The sequence below is a fragment of the Salvelinus namaycush genome, chromosome 14, assembly GCF_016432855.1.
Source record: "Salvelinus namaycush isolate Seneca chromosome 14, SaNama_1.0, whole genome shotgun sequence".
In the NCBI taxonomy this organism is placed as follows: Eukaryota; Metazoa; Chordata; class Actinopteri; order Salmoniformes; family Salmonidae; genus Salvelinus; species Salvelinus namaycush.
In genome coordinates, this window is record NC_052320.1 from 29,910,026 (window position 1) to 29,934,266 (window position 24,241).

The window sequence follows — 24,241 nt, forward strand, 5'->3', positions numbered from 1 at the left end:
ACCATCAACTCACACCTTGAGTGTCACAAGTAGAACACTGGAAATCATCCGTACACTGATTCTTTCCATTGAGGTCTTAATATTACAATGAGTTGGAATTCTGTTGGTGGCCCTTGACAAATTGGCAGCTTAATTAATGTTCTGTGTACAGTAATAAAGTATGTTGCTACTCCTCTGAAGTCTCAGCCTGATATTCCCAAATTCCCCTTCCCTTAGATATGCATTTGTATCACCTTATCAACAACAACGTGTTATACACTGACTGTACAAAACATTATGAACACCTGCTCGTTTCATGACATAGAATGAGCATATATGATCCAAGATGGCGTAGCAGTCAGACGTCTTTTGTCTTGTCTTGTCTCGTCCAGTGTATATATCATTTTCTTCGTATATATTTTGTATATATTTTTTATCTCAATTTCAATATACTCTTCTCACCCAATGTAGTATGGATCTGCTATTTTTTATACTTTAGAACCGGAACCCTCATCAGGAGCTAGCCAGCTAACTAGCTACTAGCTAGTAGTCAGTTAGCCACTTCTAGCGGTCGATATTAACACCATTACCATCACCATTAACTAGGGCATCAGCCAGCCTCAGCCTGTTCAATTCCTGCCAGTCTGCACAGCGTGATATCAACCCAGAGCATATCGGACAGTTTTTTCTCCGGATTCCTACCGCAAGTTCTGAACCTTTACACCGGATCATCGCAGCTAGCTAGCTGCTACCCGAGTGGCTACTCCTGGCTAACATCTCTGTCACGAAGCAAGCACCAGTTAGCCTGGAGCTAGCCTCGAGCTAGGCCCATCTCCCTGCTAGCCGAAGAGATCCCTCAGACAATTCCTGGGTTTCAAAACCTCTTTTGTCAATTGGCCTGGATCCTTTGCTGCTGACACGGAGCCCCGCCAATCCATCACGACTGGTCTGCCGACGTAGCCGTTCGAGGGGGTTTCAACAGGCTCTCCCTTTGCGATGTCCCCCTGAGGCCCATCTGCTAGCCTGCCAGCCCCGGCCTGCTAGCTGTCTGAATCGCTGTGTCTCCAGCTTGCCTAGCTACTCACTGGACCCTATGATCACTCGGCTACACATGCCTCTCCCTAATGTCAATATGCCTTGTCTATTGCTGTTTTGGTTGGTGATTATTGTCTTATTTCACTGTAGAGTCTCCAGCCCTGCTCAATATGCCTTAGCTAGCCCTTTTGTTCCACCCCCCACTCATGCGGTGACTTCACCTGGCTTAAATGGTGCCTCTAGAGACAAAACCTCTCTCATCGTCACTCAATGCTAGGTTTTACCTCCACTGTACTCACATCCTGCCATACCCTTGTCTGTACATTATGCCTTGAATATACTCTTCCTTGCCCAGAAATCTGCTCCTTTTACTCTCTGTTCCGAACGCACTAGACGACCAGTTCTTATAGCCTTTAGCCGTACCCTTATCATACTCCTCCTCTGTTCCTCTGGTGATGTAGAGGTTAACCCAGGCCCTGCAGCCCCCAGCATCACTCCCATTCCCCAGGCGCTCTCATTTGTTGACTTCTGTAACTGTAAAAGCCTTGGTTTCAGGCATGTTAACATTAGAAGCCTCCTCCCTAAGTTTGTTTTATTCACTGCTTTAGCACACTCTGTCAACCCAGATGTCCTAGCCATGTCTGAATCCTGGCTTAGGAAGGCCACCAAAAATCCTGACATTTCCATCCCTAACTATCACATTTTCCGACAAGATAGAACTGCCAAAGGGGGAGGAGTTGCAATCTACTGCAGAGATAGCCTGCAGAGTTCTGTCATACTATCTAGGTCTGTGCCCAAACAATTCGAGCTTCTACTTAAAAATCCACCTTTTCAGAAACAAGTCTCTCACCGTTGCCGCTTGCTATAGACCCCCCTCAGCCCCCAGCTGTGCCCTGGACACCATACGTGAATTGATCGCCCCCCATCTATCTTCAGAGTTCGTACTGTTAGGTGACCTAAACTGGGACATGCTTAACACCCCGGCCATCCTACAATCTAAGCTAGATGCCCTCAATCTCACACAAATTATCAAGGAACCTACCAGGTACAACCCTAAATCCGTAACCATGGGCACCCTCTTAGATATCATCCTGACCGACTTGCACTCTAAATACACATTTGCTGTCTTCAACCAGGATCTCAGCGATCACTGCCTCATTGTCTGCGTGCGTAATGGGTCTGCGGTCAAACGACCAACCCTCATCACTGTCAAACGCTCCCTAAAACACTTCAGCGAGCAGGCCTTTCTAATCGACCTGGCTCGGGTATCCTGGAAGGATATTGACCTCATCCCATCAGTAGAGGATGCCTGGTTGCTCTTCAAAAGTTCTTTCCTCACCATCTTAAATAAGCATGCCCCATTCCACAAATGTGGAACTAAGAACAGATATAGGCCTTGGTTCACCCCAGACTTGACTGCCCTTGACCAGCACAAAAACATCCTGTGGCGTTCTGCATTAGCATCGAATAGCCTTCGCGATATGCAACTTTTCAGGGAAGTCAGGAACCAATATACTCAGTCAGTTAGGAAAGCTAAGGCTAGCTTTTTCAAACAGAAATTTGTTTCCTGTAGCACTAAAGCCAAAAAGTTTTGGGACACTGTAAAGTCCATGGAGAATAAGAGCGCCTCCTCCCAGCTGCCTCTGCACTGAGGATAGGAAACACTGTCACCACCGATAAATCTACGATAATCGATAATTTCAATAAGCATTTTTCTATGGCTGGCCAAGCTTTCCACCTGGCTACCCCTACCCCGGCCAACATCTCAGCACCCCCTGCAGCAACTTGCCCAAGCCCCCCTCGTCTCTCCTTCACCCAAATCCAGACCGCTGATGTTCTGAAAGAGCTGCAAAATTTGGATCCTACAAATCAGCTGGGCTAGACTTTCTGGACCCTCTCTTTCTAAAATGATCCGCCGGAATTGTTGCAACCCCTATTACTAGCCTATTCAACCTCTCTTTCGTATTGTCTGAGATCCCCAAAGATTGGAAAGCTGCCGCGGTCATCCCCCTCTTCAAAGGGGGAGACACTCTAGACCCGAACTGTTATAGACCTATATCCATCCTGCCCTGCCTTTCTAAAATCTTCGAAAGCCAAGTTAACAAACAGATCACCGACCATTTCGAATCCCACCACACCTTCTCCACTATGCAATCTGGTTTCCGAGCTGGTCATGGGTGCACCTCAGCCACGCTCAAGGTCCTAAACGATATCATAACCGCCATTGATAAAAGACAGTACTGTGCAGCCGTCTTCATTGACCTGGCCAAGGCTTTCGACTCTGTCAATCACCGAATTCTCATCTGCAGACTCAATAGCCTTGGATTCTCAAATGACTGCCTCGCCTGGTTCACCAACTACTTCTCAGATAGAGTTCAGTGTGTCAAATCGGAGGGCCTGTTGTCCAGACCTCTGGCATCCACCTCTACGCAGACGACACCATTCTGTATACATCTGGACCTACTTTGGACACTGTGCTAACAAACCTCCAAACGAGCTTCAACGCCATACAACACTCCTTCCATGGCCTCCAACTGCTTTTAAATGCTAGTAAAACTAACTGGATGCTCTTCAACCGATTGCTGCCAGCACCCTCCACTAGCATCACTACTCTGGACGGTTCTGACCTAGAATATGTGGACAACTACAAATACTTAGGTGTCTGGTTAGACTGTAAACTCTCCTTCCAGACTCACATCAAGCATCTCCAATCCCAAATTAAATCTAGAATCGGCTTACTATTTCACAACAAAGCCTCCTTCACTCATGCTGCCAAACATACCCTCGTAAAACTGACTATCCTACCCGTCCCTGACTTCGGCGATGTCATTTACAAAATAGCCTCCAACACTCTACTCAGCAAACTGGATGTAGTCTATCACAGTGCCATCCATTTTGTCACCAAAGCCCCATATACTACCCACCACTGCGACCTGTATGCTCTCATTGGCTGGCCCTCACTACATATTCGTCGCCAAACCCACTGGCTCCAGGTCATCTATAAGTCTTTGCTAGGTAAAGCCCCGCCTTATCTCAGCTCACTGGTCACCATAGCAACACCCACCCGTAGCACACGCTCCAGCAGGTATATTTCACTGGTTATCCCCAAAGCCAACACTTTCTTTGGCTGCCTTTCCTTCCACTTCTCTGCTGCCAATGACTGGAACGAATTGCAAAAATCTCCGAAGCTGGAGTCTTATTTCTCCCTCTCTAACTTTAAGCATCAGCTGTCAGAGCAGCTTACCGATCACTGTACCTGTACACAGCCAATCTGTAAATAGCACAGCCAACTACCTCATCCCCATATTATTACTTACCCACTTGCTCTTTTGCACCCCAGAATCTGTACTTGCACATCATCATCTGCACATTTATCATCTGCACATTTATCACTCCAGTGTTAATGCTAAATTGGAATTATTTCTCCTCTATGGCCTATTTATTGCCTACCTCCCTACTCTTCTACATTTGCACGCACTGTACATAGATTTTTTATTATTGACTGTACGTTTGTTTATGTGTAACTGTGTTGTTGTTTTTGTCACACTGCTCTGCTTTATCTTGACTAGGTCGCAGTTTTAAATGAAAACTTGTTCTCAACTGGCCTACCTGGATAAATAAAGGTGATTTTTTTTTATTTATTAACATAGACTGACCAGGTGAATCCAGCTGAAAGCTATAATCCCTTCTTGATGTAACTTGTTAAATCCACTTCAGTGTAGATGAAGGGGAGTGAAGATGAAGTGGAGGAGACAGGTTAAAGAAGGATTTTTAAGCTTTGAGAAAATAGACACATGGATTGGGTATGTGTGCCGTTCAGAGGGTGAACGTGCAAGACAAAAGATTTAACTGCCTTTGAACGGGCTATTGTAGTAGGTGCCAAGCACACCGGATTGACTGTGTCAAGAACTGCAAAGCTGTTGGGTTTCTCATGCTCAACATTTTCCTGTGTGTATCAAGAATGGTCTACCACCCAAAGGACATCCAGCCAACATGACACAACTGTGAGGAGCATTGGAGTCAACATTGGCCAGCATCCCTGTGGAACGCTTTCAACACCTTGTAGAGTCCATTCGCTGACGAATTAAGGCTTTTCTGAGGACAAAAGGGGGTGCACCTCAAAAATAGGAAGGTTTTCCTAAAGTTTGGTATACTCAGAGTGTATAGATGTTGCAGAACATTGGTATATACTCTAAAGGCCTGCATGGATCTTGGAAATCTTCTTAATTGAGTGTCTCAGCTCTAAAGAGAGTGTATGTGAGAAATATATCTATGTGTATGAAATGTACATTACAAGCCCCAGCTTTCTTGTTTCCAGAGTAATGCAGCAATAATGAATGCAATGGATGTGTGTATCTGTCACTCTGGGACCATATCCTACCTGTGTCGGTGCAATGCAGTCATGCCCACATCCATTGTGGCAGCATTTTTCATCATTGGGGCAGTCACTGTCATTGGAACAGAACTCTGCACACGTCCCCACGCCCCATCGTCTACGAGGGCACACTCCAGGCTTTGCTTTGGGACAACACAATTTAACCAGACATGTCAGGGAACCCAACTTACCACAAAGAGACATGAACATTTACACAATTGGACTGAACCATTTTCTGAAAATCTGTCATATTTGTGTGGAGATGGTTACGATAAATGTTAGCTGCTACAGAATCACACAGTGGTCACAGAATGTCATCAGTACAATACAACAGTGAATAATCAGTGTGTCCTCGATCCTGGTACTTGGACATCCAGTCTGGCGTCAATCACTATCAACAGATATGAGAACAATTCATAACATTCAGCATCAAGTCTAGTGACCATCAACCCACACCTTGAGTGTCACAACTAGAATACTGGAAATATTGTGTATTACATAGACTGTATACGCTAAATGTTTTGTTGATCACTCTAAACTAAATATGATCTTTAGCGATCTTACATTTCCCCATTACAAATAGGTTTATGGTAGGATCTTGTCAGCCTACACTGACTCTTCCCATTGAAGTCTTACTATTACAATGACTATGAATCTTTCAGCTGGAATACTCTGGGTCATATATATATATATATATATATATATATATATATATATATATATATATATATATATATATATAGACTCTATATGCCTGCATGGCTCTTGGAAATCTTCATAATTTAGTGTCTTAGCTCTTAACCGAGCTCCAGCTTTCTTGATTCCAGAGTAATGCAGCAATAATGAATGCAATGGATGTGTGTATCTGTCACTCAGGGAACATATCCTACCTGTGTAAGGTGCAATGCAGTCATGCCCACATCCGTTGTGACAGCATTTTTCATCATTGGGGCAGTCACTGTCATTGGAACAGAACTCTGCACATATCCCTGAGCCCCATCGTCTACGAGGGCACACTCCAGGCTTTGCTTTGTGAACACAATTTGAGCAGATATGTCAGGGGACCCAACTTGCCACAATGAGACATGAACATAGACACAATTGGACTGAATCATTTTCTGAAAATCTGTCATAAATGTGTTCAGATGTATTCGACAAATATGCATTTGCATCTCTGGAAAGTTTGTAGGCCATACTCCAAGTAATTTTGTGTCTAATTAATAGTTTTGGAGACATTTGTCCCCGATCATCAATGTTTCCCCCATAACACCCATGAAAATGCATGGCAGCCTTCTGAATACTCACAATCTATTGGTTAAAATATGTAGGTTGAAAACATTGTATGTTAACTAAAACGGGCTGTGCAACTGGTTACACACAGACACACAAACAGTGCTTTTAAGATGCCCAAGTAATAATTTATAGTTGAATGAACATATGAGACAAGTTGACAATCACATCATTATATGTTGACTGAGTTGTTGCATACGTTTTCTCAAGTTGGAGCTAAGTTTGGGCCAACTAAAAATGTTAAGTTCAGGTAACACTTTTATCTAGCAGGCTTCTTCAAAAAACTCAGCAAATTGTCACAGTTTGTTTCATGACAAATAATGCAAAGTAGGCTAATTAGAACAACTCACCTGTAGATGTGCCTCCCGTTTCTGCAGCAGAGACTATTTTCAAATCTACAAATGCCAACAGAAAAAGAACCAAAGCACAACGCGCTGACAAATTCATGTCCATGCTGACTTCAAGACTGTTAGAGCAAATGCAGTTCAAATCAATTTCATAGAAGAAGAGGAGACCATATTATGTATTAACCTTAGATGACTAAGAGGGGGCGCTGCTTTGAAGCCACCGCACAGCCATTTTGGAACTCCTCCTTCATTGTAAAAAAGAAAGCTATAGAAATGCATCTATTAATGTCTACATTTGTTTTTTGACAAATATATTATATTACAGACACCTTAATGCATACATGAAAATGATATTAATTGAACTGAACATGAACATTTTATATTTTGAGAGTGTTCATGTTAATGCCCCCACCACAACAAAGAATTACTTAAATACATGAAATTGTGTCTTTGAAACATTCTATTGAAATTGTCACGTCCTGACCTTAGAGATTCTATTTATGTCTCTGTTTTGGTTGGTCAGGGCGTGAGTTTGGGTGGGCAATCTATGTCTGGTGTTCTATGTTGTCCTTGTGTTGTACTTCTGTGTGTTTGGCCTGATATGGTTCTCAATCAGAGGCAGCTGTCTATCATTGTCTCTGATTGAGAATCATATTTAGGTAGCCTGTTCCCACCTGTGTTTGTGGGTGGTTGTTTCCTGTGTTAGTTTTTGCACCATACGGGACTGTTTCGGTTGTTTGTACTTTTGTTATTTTGTTCAGTGTTCTGTTGAGTTATTAAATTTCTCATTATGGACACTTACCACGCTGCACATTGGTCTGATCCTTGCTACTCCTCCTCAGACGAAGAGGAAATCCGTTACAGAAATATTGTAGAACTCCATTCATTCCTATGGAGGACTGCTCTTTCTGGGGTGTGCCAATGTGGCGGCCTGTGGCTTCAAAGCCTCTCATTGGCCATTACAAAGCACCAGCAATCCAGGGTTTTTCACATCATTGGGGAGAGACCATAGAAAAGATGAATGCACAAGGAACAATGCACCTGCAGGGTCCCTATGCCCATCAATTTACATTCCGAGTTCGGATCCGAACACTTGCTTAGGTCACATGTAATGACAATAATTAAAAAGGATATATGGAACTTGTGCCTCTGGGGGTGCTCTTGATCCAAAAGTGGTCCCCCAAATGGACAGTAATATTGTTCAGAAATTAAACCAAAATTTGATGTAAACAATTAACAACTAAACGTCCATAGTGTGTCTTCAACTGAGTGTGTAGTTCAATGACTGAATGCATTTCTGTTAAACTGCAGGTGAAAATCCACAATGTATAATGATTCATAACGAAATGTTTCAAAGTACAGTATGTGGAGAACTATAACACTGTTGATGGGTTGATTTTTGGGCAACGGTTGGGCTCTGTTTACATGGTATATGATTTTTACTTGTAATTCATCTTAAGAAATAGGCCTATACATGTCCCAAAATAACTTTTTTAATTTCTATCAAAGCTTTTCTCTCTCATCTGTCAAGTTCATGATGGGCAGACCTATACGCGTTTATCATTTTACTACACTGATATCTTGTGGCTTAGAGCGGACAACTATTTGGCGGACTAAATAAATGCTCAACATTGGATTTTCTTACATTATTCTCTCACAATAACATTGTAGGACTATACAAATCACATTCTATATGACTGACTGTTAACCTGTCTCCTACCCTTCATCTACACTGATTGAAGTGGTTTTAACAGGTGAAATTAATAAGGGATCGCAGCTTTCACCTGGTCAGTCTATATCAGTCTATGTTCATAATGTTTTGTACAGTCAGTCTATAACACGTTGTGGTTGACAAAGTGATTAGCCATTTGATTCGCTGTTCAGGAGTCTTATGGCTTGGGGTAGAAGCTATTTAGGAGCCTCTTGGACCTAGACTTGGCGCTCCGGTACTGCTTGCCGTGCGGTAGCAGAGAGAACAGTCTATGACTAGGGTGGCTGGAGTATTTGACAATTTTTAGGGCCTTCCTCTGACACCACCTGGTATAGAGGTCCTGGATGGCAGGAAGCTTGGTCCCGGTGATGTACTGGGCCGTACGCACTACCCTCTGTAGTGCCTTGCGGTCGGAGGCCAAGCAGTTGCCATACCAGGCAGTGAACGAACCTGTCAGGATGCTCTCGATGGTGCAGCTGTAAAACCTTTTGAGGATCTGAGGACCCATGCCAAATCTTTTCAGTCTACTGAGGGGGAATAGGTTTTGTCGTGCCCTCTCCACAACTGTCTTGGTGTGCTTGGACCATGTTAGTTTGTTGATGATGTGGACGCCAAGGAACTTGAATCCTGCTCCACTACAGCCCCGTCAATGAGAATGGGGGCGTGCTCGGTCCTCCTTTTCCTGCAGTCCACAATCATCTCCTTTGTCTTGATCACGTTGAGGGGGAGTTGTTGTCCTTGCACCACACGGTCAGGTCTCTGACCTCTTCCCTATAGGCTGTCTCATCGTTGTCGGTGATCAGGCCTACCACTGGTGTGTCATCAGCAAACTTAATGATGGTGTTGGAGTAGTGCCTGGCCGTGCAGTCATGAGTGAACAGGAAGTACAGGAAGGGGCTGAGCACGCACCCCTACCCTTACCACCTGGGGGCGGCCCATCATGAAATCCAGGATTCAGTTACAGAGGGAGGTGTTTAGTCCCAGGGTCCTTAGCTTAGTGATGAGCTTTGAGGGCACTATGGTGTTGAACACTGAGCTGTAGTCAATGAATAGCAGTCTCACATAGGTGTTCCTTTTTTCCAGGTGTGACAGAGCAGTGGGGAGTGCAATAGAGATTGCATCGTCTGTGGATCTTTTGGTGTGGTATGCTAATTAGAGTGGGTCTAGGGTTTCTGGGATAATGGTGTTGATGTGAGCCATGACCAGCCTTTCAAAGCATTTCATGGCTACAGACGTGAGTGCTATGGGTCGGTAGTCATTTAGGCAGGCTATCTTAGTTTTTTTTGGCCACAGGGACTATGGTAGTCTGCTTGAAACATGTTGGTATTACAGACTCAGACAGGGAGAGGTTGAAAATGTCAGTGAAGACACTTGCCATTTGGTCAGCGCATGCTCGGAGTACACGTCCTGGTAATCCGTCTGGCCCTGCGGCCTTGTGAATGTTGACCTGTTTGAAGGTCTTACTCACATCGGCTGCGGAGAGCGTGATCACACAGTCGTCCGGAACAGCTGATGCTCTCATGCATGTTTCAGTGTTACTTGACTCGAAGCGAGCATAGAAGTTATTTAGCTCGTCTGGTAGGCTCGTGTCACTGAGCAGCTCGCGGCTGTGCTTCTCTTTGTAGGCTGTAATAGTTTGCAGGCCCTGCCACATCTGACGAGCGTCGGAGCCGGTGTAGTACGATTTAATGTTAGTCCTGTGTTGGCACTTTGCCTGTTTGATGGTTCGTCGGAGGGCATAGCGGGATTTCTTATAAGATCTCTGGCGCTCTAGGTCGACAGGTTCCCGCACCTAGGTTACCGGTCCGCTCCTGATCCCCGGGATCGTCATCTTGGTCTGCGTCCTGTGGCTGAAGCCGTGCGTCAGGGAGGGGGTACTGTCACGTGTGCTCCCTCTCCGGCCTCTAGGTCACCAGGCTGCTCGTTATGGCGCGGCCCTGTCACCATCGTTGCGGTCATCAGCGTGTTATGACACTCACCTGGACTCCATCACCTCCTTGATTACCTGCCCTATATATGTCACTCGTTTTGGTTCCTTCCCCAGGCGTCATTGTTTCTGTTTCAGTTTGGTCTGTGCGTTGTTTGTGTTTCTTGTTTTCTATTATGTTTCGTTTATTGGTTAAATCCCTCACTCTTTGAACTTGCTTCCCAACTCTCAGCGCACATTGTTACACTAATATTCATAAGACCATTACATAAGATATGTAATATAGGTCTTTATAAACTACTTTACTAATCACCAGTTAAGTCTTTTTGCGTGGCCTCATCTAAAATGTGGGCAACTTATACTTAAATACTAAATACTTTCTAAACAATAAGCACACAATATTCCAAAACGGTCACGCTGTTGTGATACTGTGATGTGTAACTTCAGACAAACTCTATGTTGAGTAACATAATGTTTTTAGTCCACAAATGCTTTTCTTAATTACATAAATGCTTCAAAATTCCCAAAAAGTGACATTAGCTGATGAAGATGATCTCATAGAACAAAACGTATAAGATCTCCTAAACCTGTCTTCACCACAAAACGTATTTTCAGCGTTTATCCAAAACCCCTACAAAAACTCCATACATTTTCCCATAGGCTTTGTTCAAAGAACCATGGCGGAGTTAGTCCCTACAAAGAGACATCATTACTATTGCTCTCTATACATGTTAGCAATTGGGAATCTTCAACCCTTGCAAAAGAAACCTCACAGCCCAATCCCCCCACCCCCCTTTCGCTAATTTCACCACCAGCAAAGCATTAAAAAAGAATCTCACCCATCTACACACAATATCTCATAATGACAGTGAAAACATGATTTTAGAAATATTTGCTAGTTTATTGAAAGTGAAATACAGAAATATCTAATTTACATGCAGTACCAGTCAAAAGTTTGAACACAACTAGTCATTCCAGTTTTTAAAAAAGTTTTTTTTTACTATTTTCTACATTGTGTAATAATAGTGAAGACATCAAAACTATGAAATAACACATATGGAATCATGTAGTAACCAAAAAAGTGTTAAACAAATAAAAATATATTTTAAATTCTTCTTAGTAGCCACACTTTGCCTTGATGACAGCTTTTCACACTCTTGGCATTCTCTCAACCAGCTTCACCTGGAATGCTTTTCCAGCAGTCTTGAAGGAGTTCCCCACATATGCTGAGCACTTGTTGGCCCTTCCTCCCCAATTAAGGTGCCACCAACCTCCTGTGCTAGACAGCCATTTTCAAAAGGGGTCTCTTTGCTGTTATACAGATTAAATCCATCCATTTCTGGTGGATTGACAGTGGAACTCTGTTTAAAGTAGAATTTTTAAATGAAGCCAAACAGAGTAGGCTACTGTTTAAATGTTATCCTCCAGAAGAGGCAGAACATAGGCTATATTACAGCAAATAATATGTCTAATCTTGAAAGTACTGATAGAGGAAAAAACATTTTCTTGTAGAGAATGTATAAGGAAGGTATCATGTTAATGAATGACATTGTAAACAACAAAGGTAAAATTATGTCACACAAGCAATTAATCACGGTGTAAGGAAATGTATGCTCAATACAAAATTATAACCAGTTCATCGCAGCTCTGCCACAAAAATGGAAGAGGCAATTACTTAAAAGAGAAAGGAATGAATTAATCGTAAATGGCTTAAAATGACCAATATAAATCGTAACATGTATCAGTTTCCCTTATGGTCAACAGGGTTGACAACTATACCGCATTAAATTCAAGATAGTTGGGAACAGATTTTCGATATCCCAATACCATGGCATCAGATTTATGAAGTAATATACAAAGTAACAATTGAAGCATCAAACCTTTCTTTTCAATTTAAGCTATTATATCAAATTCCCGCTACAAAAAGAATGCTCAGTATATGGGGCATTGAACAGAATCAATAGAGTATCTATTTTGGTACTGTCCATCGGTGGCTTGTTTTTGGAGTCAGGTTCAGGAATGGTTGTTACCATGGGTACCACTTGGTGCATATTTGGGGATTTTGCCCAAGCACTACACAGCTGATTCAAATAACCAACTCATCATCAAGCTTTGATTATTTTCATCAGCTGTGTAGTGCTAGAGCAAAAACCCGAAATGTGCACCCAGGAGGGGCCCCAGGACCGAGTTTGGGAAACCCTGCCCTATGGTACTGCCCAGGGACACAGTGATTTAATGCAAAGTGATGGATTGTGGGCATGCGCCTGCCACGGAGGAACATCCAAATCTTCCACTGTTTGATGTCAGAGTAGCTCACCATTGTCCCAGGGAGCATTCGGACTACCTCCAAGTCATATCGCATCTCACGCACCAGGGTTGTCCCCTTTGTGTGTCCCAAGTTGTTTCCACCGAGATGGATGACTGTATTCACGGTCACACCTCGTCTCAGCGAGAGAGAATATTTCAGAACCCTTCCACTGAGAACTGCTTTGCTAAATTTCGGGATTGTGTAGTCATCTATCTAGCCAGCTACATTGTGTAATCGCATAGTAAATATTTGCTTCAGTCTTTGTTTCCTTGCTCTCGCCATTTTTTATGAGCAATGATGTAACGGCTGTCCTCGCTGACAGAAGGAGAGGACCAAAACGCAGAGTGGTTAGTGTTCATTATTTAATGAAAGTCAACAAAACACTTCAAAATACAAAACAACCAACAAACGTAACAAAACCGAAACAGTCCTGTGTGGCACAAACACTGACACAGGAACAGACGAACTAGACACACAACATAGAAATTCCCACCCAGCTCACGTCCTGACCAATACTAAACAAGCAAAACACATAAGAACTCTGGTCAGGACGTTACAGTACCCCCCTCCTGAGGTGCGGACTCCGAACGCACCCCTAAAACTCAAGAGGAGGGTCTGGGTGGGCATCTGTCTGCGGTGGCGGCTCCGGCGCAGAACGAGGACACCACTCCACCACTGTCTTTGTCCCCCTCCTTAGCGTCCTTTGAGTGGCGACCCTCGCCCACGACCTTGGCCTAAGAATCCTCCCCAAGGCCCCCACATGATTTAGGAGGTAGCTCAGGACAGAGAGGTAGCTCAGGAAAGAGAGGTAGCTCAGGACAGAGAGGTAGCTCAGGACAGAGAGGTAGCTCAGGACAGAGGGGCAACTCCGGACAGAGAGGCAGCTCTGGACTAATGGCAGCTCCGGACTAAATGGCAGCTCCGGACTGAGTGGCAGCTCCGGACTGAGTGGCAGCTCCGGACTGAGTGGCAGCTCCAGACTGAGTGGCAGCTCATGACTGAGTGGCAGCTCATGACTGTAGGGCAGCTCATGACTGTAGGGCAGCTCATGACTGTAGGGCAGCTCATAACTGTAGGGCAGCTCATGACTGTAGGGCAGCTCATGACTGGAAGGCAGCTCATGACTGGAGGGCAGCTCATGACTGGAAGGCAGCTCATGACTGGAAGGCAGCTCATGACTGGAGGGCAGCTCATGACTGGCGGGCAGCTCATGACTGGCGGGCAGCTCATGACTGGAGGGCAGCTCATGACTGGAGGGCAGCTCATGACTGGAAGGCGGCTCTGGCAGCTCCTGACTGGCTGGCGGCTCTGGCAGCTCCTGACTGGCTGGCGGCTCTGGCAGCTCCTGACTGGCTTGCGGCTCTGGCAGCTCTTGACTGGCTGGCGGCTCTGGCAGCTCCTGACTGGCTGGCGGCTCTGGCAGCTCCTGACTGGCTGGCGGCTCTGGCAGCTCCTGACTGGCTGGCGGCTCTGGCAGCACCTGACTGGCTGGCGGCTCTGGCAGCTCCTGACTGACGGACGGCTCTAGCGGCTCCTGACTGACGGACGACTCTAATGGCTCGGGACAGACGGGCGGCTCTGAAGGCTCGTGGCAGACGGATGGCTCAGATGGCGCTGGGCAGACGGATGGCTCAGATGGCGCTGGGCAGACGGATGGCTCAGATGGCGCTGGGCAGACAGATGGCTCAGAGGCGCTGGGCAGACAGATGGCTCAGATGGCGCTGGGCAGACAGATGGCTCAGATGGCGCTGGGCAGACGGATGGCTCAGACGGCGCTGGGCAGACAGATGGCTCAGACGGCGCTGGGCAGACGGATGGCTCAGACGGCGCTGGGCAGACGGATGGCTCAGACGGCGCTGGGCAGACGGATGGCTCAGATGGTGCTGGGCAGGCAGGCAGCTCAGACGGCGCTGGGCAGACGAGCAGTGCAGGCAGCTCAGACGGCGCTGGGCAGACGAGCAGTGCAGGCGGCGTTGGGCAGACGGCCGACTCTGACCTGCTGAGGCGCACAGTAGGCCTGGTGCGTGGTGCCGGAACTGGTGGTACCGGACTGGAGACACGCACCTTAAGGCTAGTGCGGGGAGCAGGAACAGGGCACACTGAATTCTCAAAGCGCACTATAGGCCTGGTGTGTGGTACCGGCACTGGTGGTACCGGGCTGAGGGCACGCACCTCAGAGCGAGTGCGGGGAGAAGGAACAGTGCGTACAGGGCTCTGGAGACGCACAGGAGGCTTGGTGCGTGGTGCCGGAACTGGTGGTACCGGGCTGGAGACACGCACCATAGGGCTAGTGCGTGGAGGAGGAACTGGGCTCTGGAGACGCACTAGAAGCCTGGTGCGTGGTGTAGGCACTGGTGGTACTGGGCTGGGGCGGGAAGGTGGCGCCGGATATACCGGACCGTGCAGGCGTACTGGCTCCCTTGAGCACCGAGCCTGCCCAACCTTACCTGGTTGAATGCTCCCCGTAGCCCGTCCAGTACGGGGAGGTGGAATAACCCGCACTGGGCTGTGTTGGCGAACCGGGGACACCATGCGTAAGGTTGGTGCCATGTACACCGGCCCGAGGAGACGTACTGGAGGCCAGATATGTAGAGCCGGTTTCATGGCACTTGGCTCAATGCTCAATCTAGCCCGGCCAGTGCGGGGAGGTGGAATAACCCGCACCGGGCTATGCACACGTACAGGAGACACCGTGCGCTCTTCCGCATAACACGGTGTCTGCCCGTACTCCCGCTCTCCACGGTAAGCATGGGAAGTGGGCGCAGGTTTCCTACCTACCTTCGCCACACTACCCTTTAGCCCCCCCCCCCCAATACATTTTTGGGGTTTCTTCACGGGCTTCCAGCCACGCTTCCGTGCTGCCTCCTCCTTCCGTGCTGCCTCCCCACCGCTCCTGGGCTTTAGCTGCCTCCATCTCTTCCCGAGAGCGGCGATATTCTCCAATGTGAGCCCAGTGTCCTTTACCCTCCAGAATTTCCTCCCATGTCCAGGATTCCTGTGTAGTGGGCCGCTGCTGCTCGTACTCACGCTGCTTGGTCCGAGTTTGGTGGGTGGTTCTGTAACGGCTGTCCTCGCTGACAGAAGGAGAGGACCAAAACGCAGAGTGGTTAGTGTTCATTATTTAATGAAAGTCAACAAAACACTTCAAAATACAAAACAACCAACAAACGTGACAAAACCGAAACAGTCCTGTGTGGCACAAACACTGACACAGGAACAGACGAACTAGACACACAACATAGAAATTCCCACCCAGCTCACGTCCTGACCAACATTAAACAAGCAAAACACATAAGAACTCTGGTCAGGACGTTACAAATGATCAGTAGGATTATGTGCAGGGATCTTATCAATGAATAAAACGTACAACATTGTGAAGATTCACAAGGAGAGCATGTGTTAAACAGTATTATAAAGTGGGTGGTTCGTGCCACGAATGCTGATTGTCTGACAGCCGTGGAATATCAGGCCGTATTCCACGGGTATGACAAATCATTTATTTTTACAGCTTCAATTACGTTGGTAATCAGTTTATAATAGCAATAAGGAACATCGGGGTTTGTGGTATATGGCCAATATACCACGACTAAGGGCTGTATATCCAGGCACTCCGTTTTGCATCGTGCTGCGAACAGTCCTTAGCATGGTATATTGGCCATATACCACACCTCCTCGTGCCTTATTGCTTAATTATAATGTTGTATAATAAGGTTGCATGATCACCTTCCGGTGTAAAAAACATGGAAATTAAAAACCAAAAACTATGTTTAAAGTGAGAAAAGGCATTGGTCTGAAGCCGGAAAATTAAGGATATTCACATGAGCACCACATGAGTCTCAAATAAACCCCTAAAAAACAAGGCACAGGTGTTCAAAATCTTGTTTTATTCAAATTCAGCAGTCCACATGAGTTTGTCAATTGACATACCGTCCATGAAGTTGGTCCAGATTCCATAAAAGCTATGATCATTTTTAATTTTTATTATTGCATAAAATCATCAGTTTTCAAAGACATAATTGTACATGTAATAATTTGTATTTTCTACTTATTTCTTATAATTATTAAGAATTTCCAATAAAGCTTCAATGGCTCAGTGCAGGCGTAGAATCAACATATCCGGAAACACTTCTGTTCCTCGGGCACTGGCCATCTTTGTAACAGTACTCGGCACACATGTAGGTCCCCTTGGGCAGGACACAGCGACCGGGCTTCACTATGGTAACAGAGAAAAAGCGGTCAGTTATACAGTAGAAACATACGTGTAATAGGAATTTCCAGGTTAACAATCGAGAAAAGCAGTCGCAGGTAAAGTCAATCAAATCTATCCATAATAAATTGATACATGCAAAATGTATATGTACAATGTATGTGCATGTATATGTAGCAGAAAAGCTGTAAAAACCGCCCAAAAGATTTTTGACCTCCAAAGAGGTGGAGGACACAGTTTATTACAATTTGCAACAGGGAGACACTTCCAGCACAGAAGCAGAGAAAATGTCTAACTGGCATCTTGGAGACATGCCCTTTACATTCTAATCAGACAGCACCAAATGTTCTGTAAACACCAGCTCTAGAGGCTTGTAGGAAGTCAAAACAAACAGGCTGTCAGCTGCTACAGAATCACACAGTGTTCACAGAATGTCATCAATACAATATAACAGTGAATAATCAGTGTGTCCTCGGCCCTTGTACCTCAAGTCCGGCGTCAATCTCTATCAACAGATGTGAGAACAATCCATAACATTCAGCATCAAGTCCAGTGACCATCAACTCACACCTTGAGTGTCACAAGTAGAACACTGGAAATCATCCGTACACTGATTCTTTCCATTGAGGTCTAACTATTATAATGAGTTGGAATTCTGTTGGTGGCCCTTAACAAATTGTCAGCTTAATTAATGTTCTGTGAATTGCTGTATCATAAGAAACGTATGTTGCTACTCCTCTGAATTCTCTGCCTGATATTCCCATATTACCCTGAAATATGCATTTGTATCACTTTATCAACAACAACGTGTTATACACTGACTGAACAAAACATTATGAACACCTGCTCATTCCATGACAGAGACTGACCAGGTGAATCCAGGTGAAAGCTATGATCCAATATTGATGTAACTTGTTAAATCCACTTCAATCAGTGTAGATGAAGGGGAGGAGACAGGTTAAAGAAGGATGAAGGATTTTTAAGCCTTGAGACAATAGACACATGGATTATGTATGTGTGCCCTTCAGGAGGGTGAATGGGCAAGACAACAGATGTAAGTGCCTTTGAACAGGGTATGGTAGTAGGTGCCAGGCGCACCAGTTTGACTGTGTCAAGAACTGCAACGCTGCTGGGTTTTTCATGCTCAACAATTTCCTGTGTGTATCAAGATTTTTTACATTTTTTATTTATTTTACTTTTATTTAACTTCTACTTCCTCCCAAACCCGGATCCGGGAGCACCCCCATCAGTAAAAAAGCTGACTAGCATAGCCTAGCATAGCGTCACAAGTAAATACTAGCATCTAAATATCATTAAATCACAAGTCCAAGACACCAGATGAAAGATACACATCTTGTGAATCCAGCCATCATTTCTGATTTTTAAAATGTTTTACAGGGAAGACACAATATGTAAATCTATTAGCTAACCACGTTAGCAAAAGACACCACTTTTTTTACTCCACCATTTTTTTCCTGCATAGGTAGCTATCACAAATTCGACCAAATAAAGATATAAATAGCCACTAACCAAGAAACAACTTCATCAGATGACAGTCTGATAACATATTTATTGTATAGCATATGTTTTGTTGGAAAAATGTGCATATTTCAGGTATAAATCATAGTTTACCATTGCAGCCACCATCACAACTCTCACCAAAGCGACTAGAATAACTACAGAGAGCAACGTGAATTACCTAAATACTCATCATAAAACATTTCTGAAAAATACACAGCGTACAGCAAATGAAAGACAAAGATCTTGTGAATCCAGACAATATTTCAGATTTTTTAAGTGTTTTACAGCGAAAACACAATATAGCATTATATTAGCTTACTACAATAGCCAACCACACAACAGCATTGATTCAAGCCAAAAATAGCGATAACGTATAAACCAGCAAAAGATATTAATTTTTTCACTAACCTTCTCAAACTTCTTTCGTTGACAGTCCTATAACATCATATTACACAATACATATAGAGTTTGTTCGAAAATGTGCATATTTAGCTGCACAAATCGTGGTTATACAATATGAATAGCAGCCAAAATGCAAACAAAATGTCGGGAGAAATCTTGGGAGAGGCACCTATTCTAATCGATAACTAATCATAAACTAGACTAAAAAATACAGGTTGGACAGCAAATGAAAGATACATTAGTTCTTAATGCAATCGCTGTGTTAGATTTTTTAAATTAACGTTACTACAACATACAGCGTGCGTTAAAGCGAGACCGCACCTAGGTTCATAGCAGAATAATAGTTCTACATTTTTCAACAGAACAACGAATTAACATCATATATAGTTCTTACTTTTTGATGAACTCCCATCAGAATCTTGGGCAAGGTGTCCTTAGTCCAAAAGAATCGTTGCTCGGTTGTAGATTGTTGCCTTCAACGTTGGAATAAGCAGTAAACATTAGCCATGTGGCAAGACGTGTCCGACTCACTAAAACGCAGGACAAATGAATATCCGAAAATCGCAATATACCGATATAAACTGATATAACTCGGTTTAATATAACAACATTATGATGTCTTTAACACCTATAACGAATAAAAACACAGCTGGATATATCTAAGGCCTATAACCGGAGCGTTCTAGAGCCACAGCCAAAGGTCCTTCCTGCGTCAGAGCGAAGTGAACAAAGACCGGACCCTACGTTCCCAGGCTATTTATAACCTCTCAGTTCTACCTAGCAACTCCATTTCAATTCTCACTATTCGCTGACACCCAGGGGAAGACGTATGCAGTGCATCTCAACCAATAGAAGACAGGCAAATTAATAAACTGACCTGGGAACAGCTTGCAGAATTCAGCATTCTCACATCCTCATAGGAAAATTGCTCTAAGTCCAGTTCTGTTTTACTCACAGATATAATTCAAACGGTTTTAGAAACTTGAGAGTGTTTTCTATCCAATAGTAATAATAATATGCATATTGTACGAGCAAGAATTGAGTACGAGGCAGTTTAATTTGGGAACGAAATTATTACAAAGTCCAAACAGCACCCCCTATTGAGAAGAAGTTTTAACTAGGCAAGTCAGTTAAGAACAAATTCTTATTTTCAATGACGGCCTAGGAACCGTGGGTTAACTGCCTTGTTCTTAACGACTGATTTTTACCTTGTCAGCTCAGGGATTTGCTCTTGCAACCTTTCGGTTACTAGTCCAAAGCTCTAACCCCTAGGCTACCCTCCGCCAACGGTCCACCAACCAAAGGACATCCAGCCAACATAACACAACTGTGAGAAGCATTGGAGTCAACATGGGCCAGCATCACAATGGACTGCTTTCAACACCTTGTAGAGTTCATGCCTTGATGAATTGAAGCTTTTCTGAGGGCAAAAGGGGGTGCAACTCAAAATAGGAAAGTGTTCCTAACGTTTGGTATACTCGGAGTGTATAGATGTTGCACAACATCTTGGAAATCTTCTTAATTTAGTGTCTCAGGTCTAAAGAGAGTGTATGTGAAAAATATATATCTATGTGTATGAAATGTACATTACAAGCTCCAGCTTTCTTGATTCCAGAGTAATGCAGCAATAATGAATGCAATGGATGTGTGTATCTGTCACTCTGGGACCATATCCTACCTGTGTAGGTGCAATGCAACATCCATTGTGGCAGCATTTTTCATCATTGGGGCAGTCACTGTCATTGGAACAGAACTCTGCACATATCCCTGAGCCCCATCGTCTACGAGGGCACACTCCAGGCTTTGCTTTGGGACAACACAATTTAACCAGACATGTCAGGGAACCAAACTTACCATAAAGAGACATGAACATGGACAAAATTGGACTGAACCATTTTCTGAAAATCTGTCATATTTGTGTGGAGATGTTTACGATAAATAGGAATTTGTATTTGTAGGAAGTCAAAACAGAAAGGTGGTGACATTGTCAGCTGCTATAGAATCACACAGTGTTCCACAATGTCATCAACACAATACAACAGTGAATAATCAGTGTGTCCTCGGTCCTGGTACTTGTACCTCCAGTCTGGCGTCAATCACTTTCAACTCTAAAGGCCTACATGGCTCTCAGAAATCTTCTTAATTGAGTGTCTCAGCTCTAGAGAGAGTGTATGTGAAATATATTGATCTATGTGTATGAAATGTACATTACAAGCTCCAGCTTTCTTGATTCCAGAGTAACGCAGGAATAATGAATGCAATGGATGTCTGTCACTCAGGGACCATATCCTACCTGTGTAAGGTGCAATGCAGACATGCCCACATCCATTGTGGCAGCATTTTTCATCATTGGGGCAGTCACTGTCATCGGAACATAACTCTGCACACGTCCCTACGCCCCATCGTCTACGAGGGCACACTCCAGGCTTTGCTTTGGGACAACACAATTTGAGCAGACATGTCAGGGAACCGAACTTACCACAAAGACACATGAACATGGACACAAATACACTGAACCATTTTCTGAAAATCTGTCATATTTGTGTGGAGATGGTTACGATAAATGTTAGCTGCTACATAATCACACAGTGTTCCACAATGTCATCAACACAATACAACAGTGAATAATCAGTGTGTCCTCGGTCCTGGTACTTGTACCTCCAGTCTGGCGTCAATCACTTTCAACAGATATGAGAACAATCCATAACATTCAGCATCAAGTCTAGTGACCATCAACCCACACCTTGAGTGTCACAACTAGAATACTGGAAATATTGTGTATTATATAGACTGTATATGCTAAATGTTTTGTTGGTCACTCTAAACTAAAAATGATCTTTAGCGATCTTACATTTCCCCATTACAAATAGGTTTATGGTAGCAACTTGTCAGCCTACACTGACTCTTCCCTTTGAAGTCTTTCTATTACGTGACTTCTTAATTGAGTGTCTTAGCTCTAAAGAGAGCTCCAGCCTTCTTGTTTCCAGAGTAATGCAGCAATAATGAATGCAATAGATGTGTGTATCTGTCACTCTGGGACCATATCCTACCTGTGTAAGGTGCAATGCAGACATGCCCACATCCGTTGTGACAGCATTTTTCATCATTGGGGCAGTCACTGTCACTGGAACATAACTCTGCACATATCCCTATGCCCCATCGTCTACGAGGGCACACTCCAGGCTTTGCTTTGGGACAACACAAATTGAGCAGATGTCAGGGAACCCAACTTGCCACAAAGAGACATGAACATAGACACAATTGGACTGAACCAATTTATGAAAATCTATCCTGTTTGTGTCGAGATGGATTTGACAAATATGCATTTGAATCTCTGGAAAGTTTGTAGGCCATACTCCAAGTAATGTTGTGTCTAATTAATAGTTTTGGAGACATTTGTCCCCGATCATCAATGTTTCCCCTATAACACCCATGAAAATGCATGACAGCCTTCTGAATACTCACAATCTATTGGTTCACATAATGTAGGTTGAAAACATTGTATGTTAACTAAAAAGGGCTGTGCAACTGGTTACATACAGACACACAAACAGTGCTTTTAAGATGCCCAAGTAATAATTTATAGTTGAATGAACATATGAGACAAGGTGACAAACACATCATTATTGTGTTTGTTGCATACGTTGTTGCATACGTTTTCTCAAGTTGGAGCTAAGTTTGGGCCAACTAAAAATGTTAAGTTCAGGTAACACTTTTATCTAGAAGTTGAATAAACTGAAAAAGGCTTTGGAACCACTTACTTCATAATAATTCGTTGAAACAACTAGAATTGTTTTTACAGTGTATGCGTAAAATGGCCAAGGGTAGGCTGGATTGATTCAAAGTCATAATGGCTGGCTTGTATTTCTTAGTAAGGTAGCAACAAAATAGGTTGCAAAGGGGCAATGCACAATTATAGGCTATTGTTTATAACCACTTAGGTAGGCTATAACACCTAAGTCAAGTGTAGCAGGCTTCTTCAAAAAACTCATCAAATTATCACAGTTTGTTTCATGACAAATAATGACAAATAATACAAAGTAGGCTAATTAGAACAACTCACCTGTAGATGTGCCTACCGTTTCTGCAGCAGAGACTATTTTCAAATCTACAAATGCCAACAGAGAAAGAACCAAAGCACAACGCGCTGACAAATTCATGTCCATGCTGACTTCAAGACTGTTAGAGCAAATGCAGTTCAAATCAATTTCATAGAAGAAGAGGAGACCATATTATGTATTAACCTTAGATGACTAAGAGGGGGCGCTGCTTTGAAGCCACCGCACAGCCATTTTGGAACTCCTCCTTCATTGTAAAAAAAAAAAAACCTATAGAAATGCATCTATTTGAATGCATCTACATTTGTTTTTTGACAAATATATTCTATTACAGACACCTTAATGCATACATGAAAATTATATTAATTGAACTGAATATGAACATTTTATATTTTGAGAGTGTTAATGTTAATGCCCCCACCACAACAAATAAATACATGAAATTGTGTCCTTGAAACATTTTATTGAAATATTGTAGAACTCCATTCATTCCTATGGAGGACTGCTCTTTCTGGGGTGTGCCAATGTGGCGGCCTGTGGCTTCAAAAGCCTCTCATTGGCCATTACACAGCATCAGCAATCCAGGGTTTATACACATCATTGGGGAGAGACCATAGAAAAGATGAATGCACAAGGAACAATGCACCTGCAGGGTCCCTATGCCCATCAATTTACATTCCGAGTTCGGATCCGAACACTTGCTTAGGTCACATGTAATGACAATAATTAAAAAGGATATATGGAACTTGTGCCTCTGGGGGTGCTCTTGATCCAAAAGTGGTCCCCCAAAAGGACAGTAATATTGTTCAGAAATTAAACCAACATTTGATGTAAACAATTAACAACTAAACGTCCATAGTGTGTCTTCAACTGAGTGTGTAGTTCAATGACTGAATGCATTTCTGTTAAACTGCAGGTGAAAATCCACAATGTATAATGATTCATAATGAAATGTTTCAAAGTACAGTATGTGGAGAACTATAACACTGTTGATGGGTTGATTTTTGGGCAACGGTTGGGCTCTGTTTACATGGTATATGATTTTTACTTGTAATTCATCTTAAGAAATAGGCCTATACAT

At 43.8% G+C, this 24,241-nt stretch overlaps 1 protein-coding gene across 1 annotated transcript; it reads right to left on the minus strand.

Annotated features, from left to right (window-relative positions):
- Window positions 1-5,391: 5,391 nt before the first annotated feature.
- LOC120058693 (whey acidic protein-like) lies at window positions 5,392-23,268 on the minus strand. The gene is made up of 6 exons (XM_039007438.1): window positions 23,182-23,268; window positions 22,153-22,285; window positions 21,396-21,533; window positions 20,781-20,908; window positions 6,280-6,417; window positions 5,392-5,532 (listed from the first exon to the last, which is right to left on the minus strand). Exons 1-6 carry the CDS (start codon window positions 23,266-23,268, stop codon window positions 5,392-5,394), a joined length of 765 nt encoding a protein of 254 aa, XP_038863366.1.
- Between the last annotated feature and the right edge of the window lie 973 nt (window positions 23,269-24,241).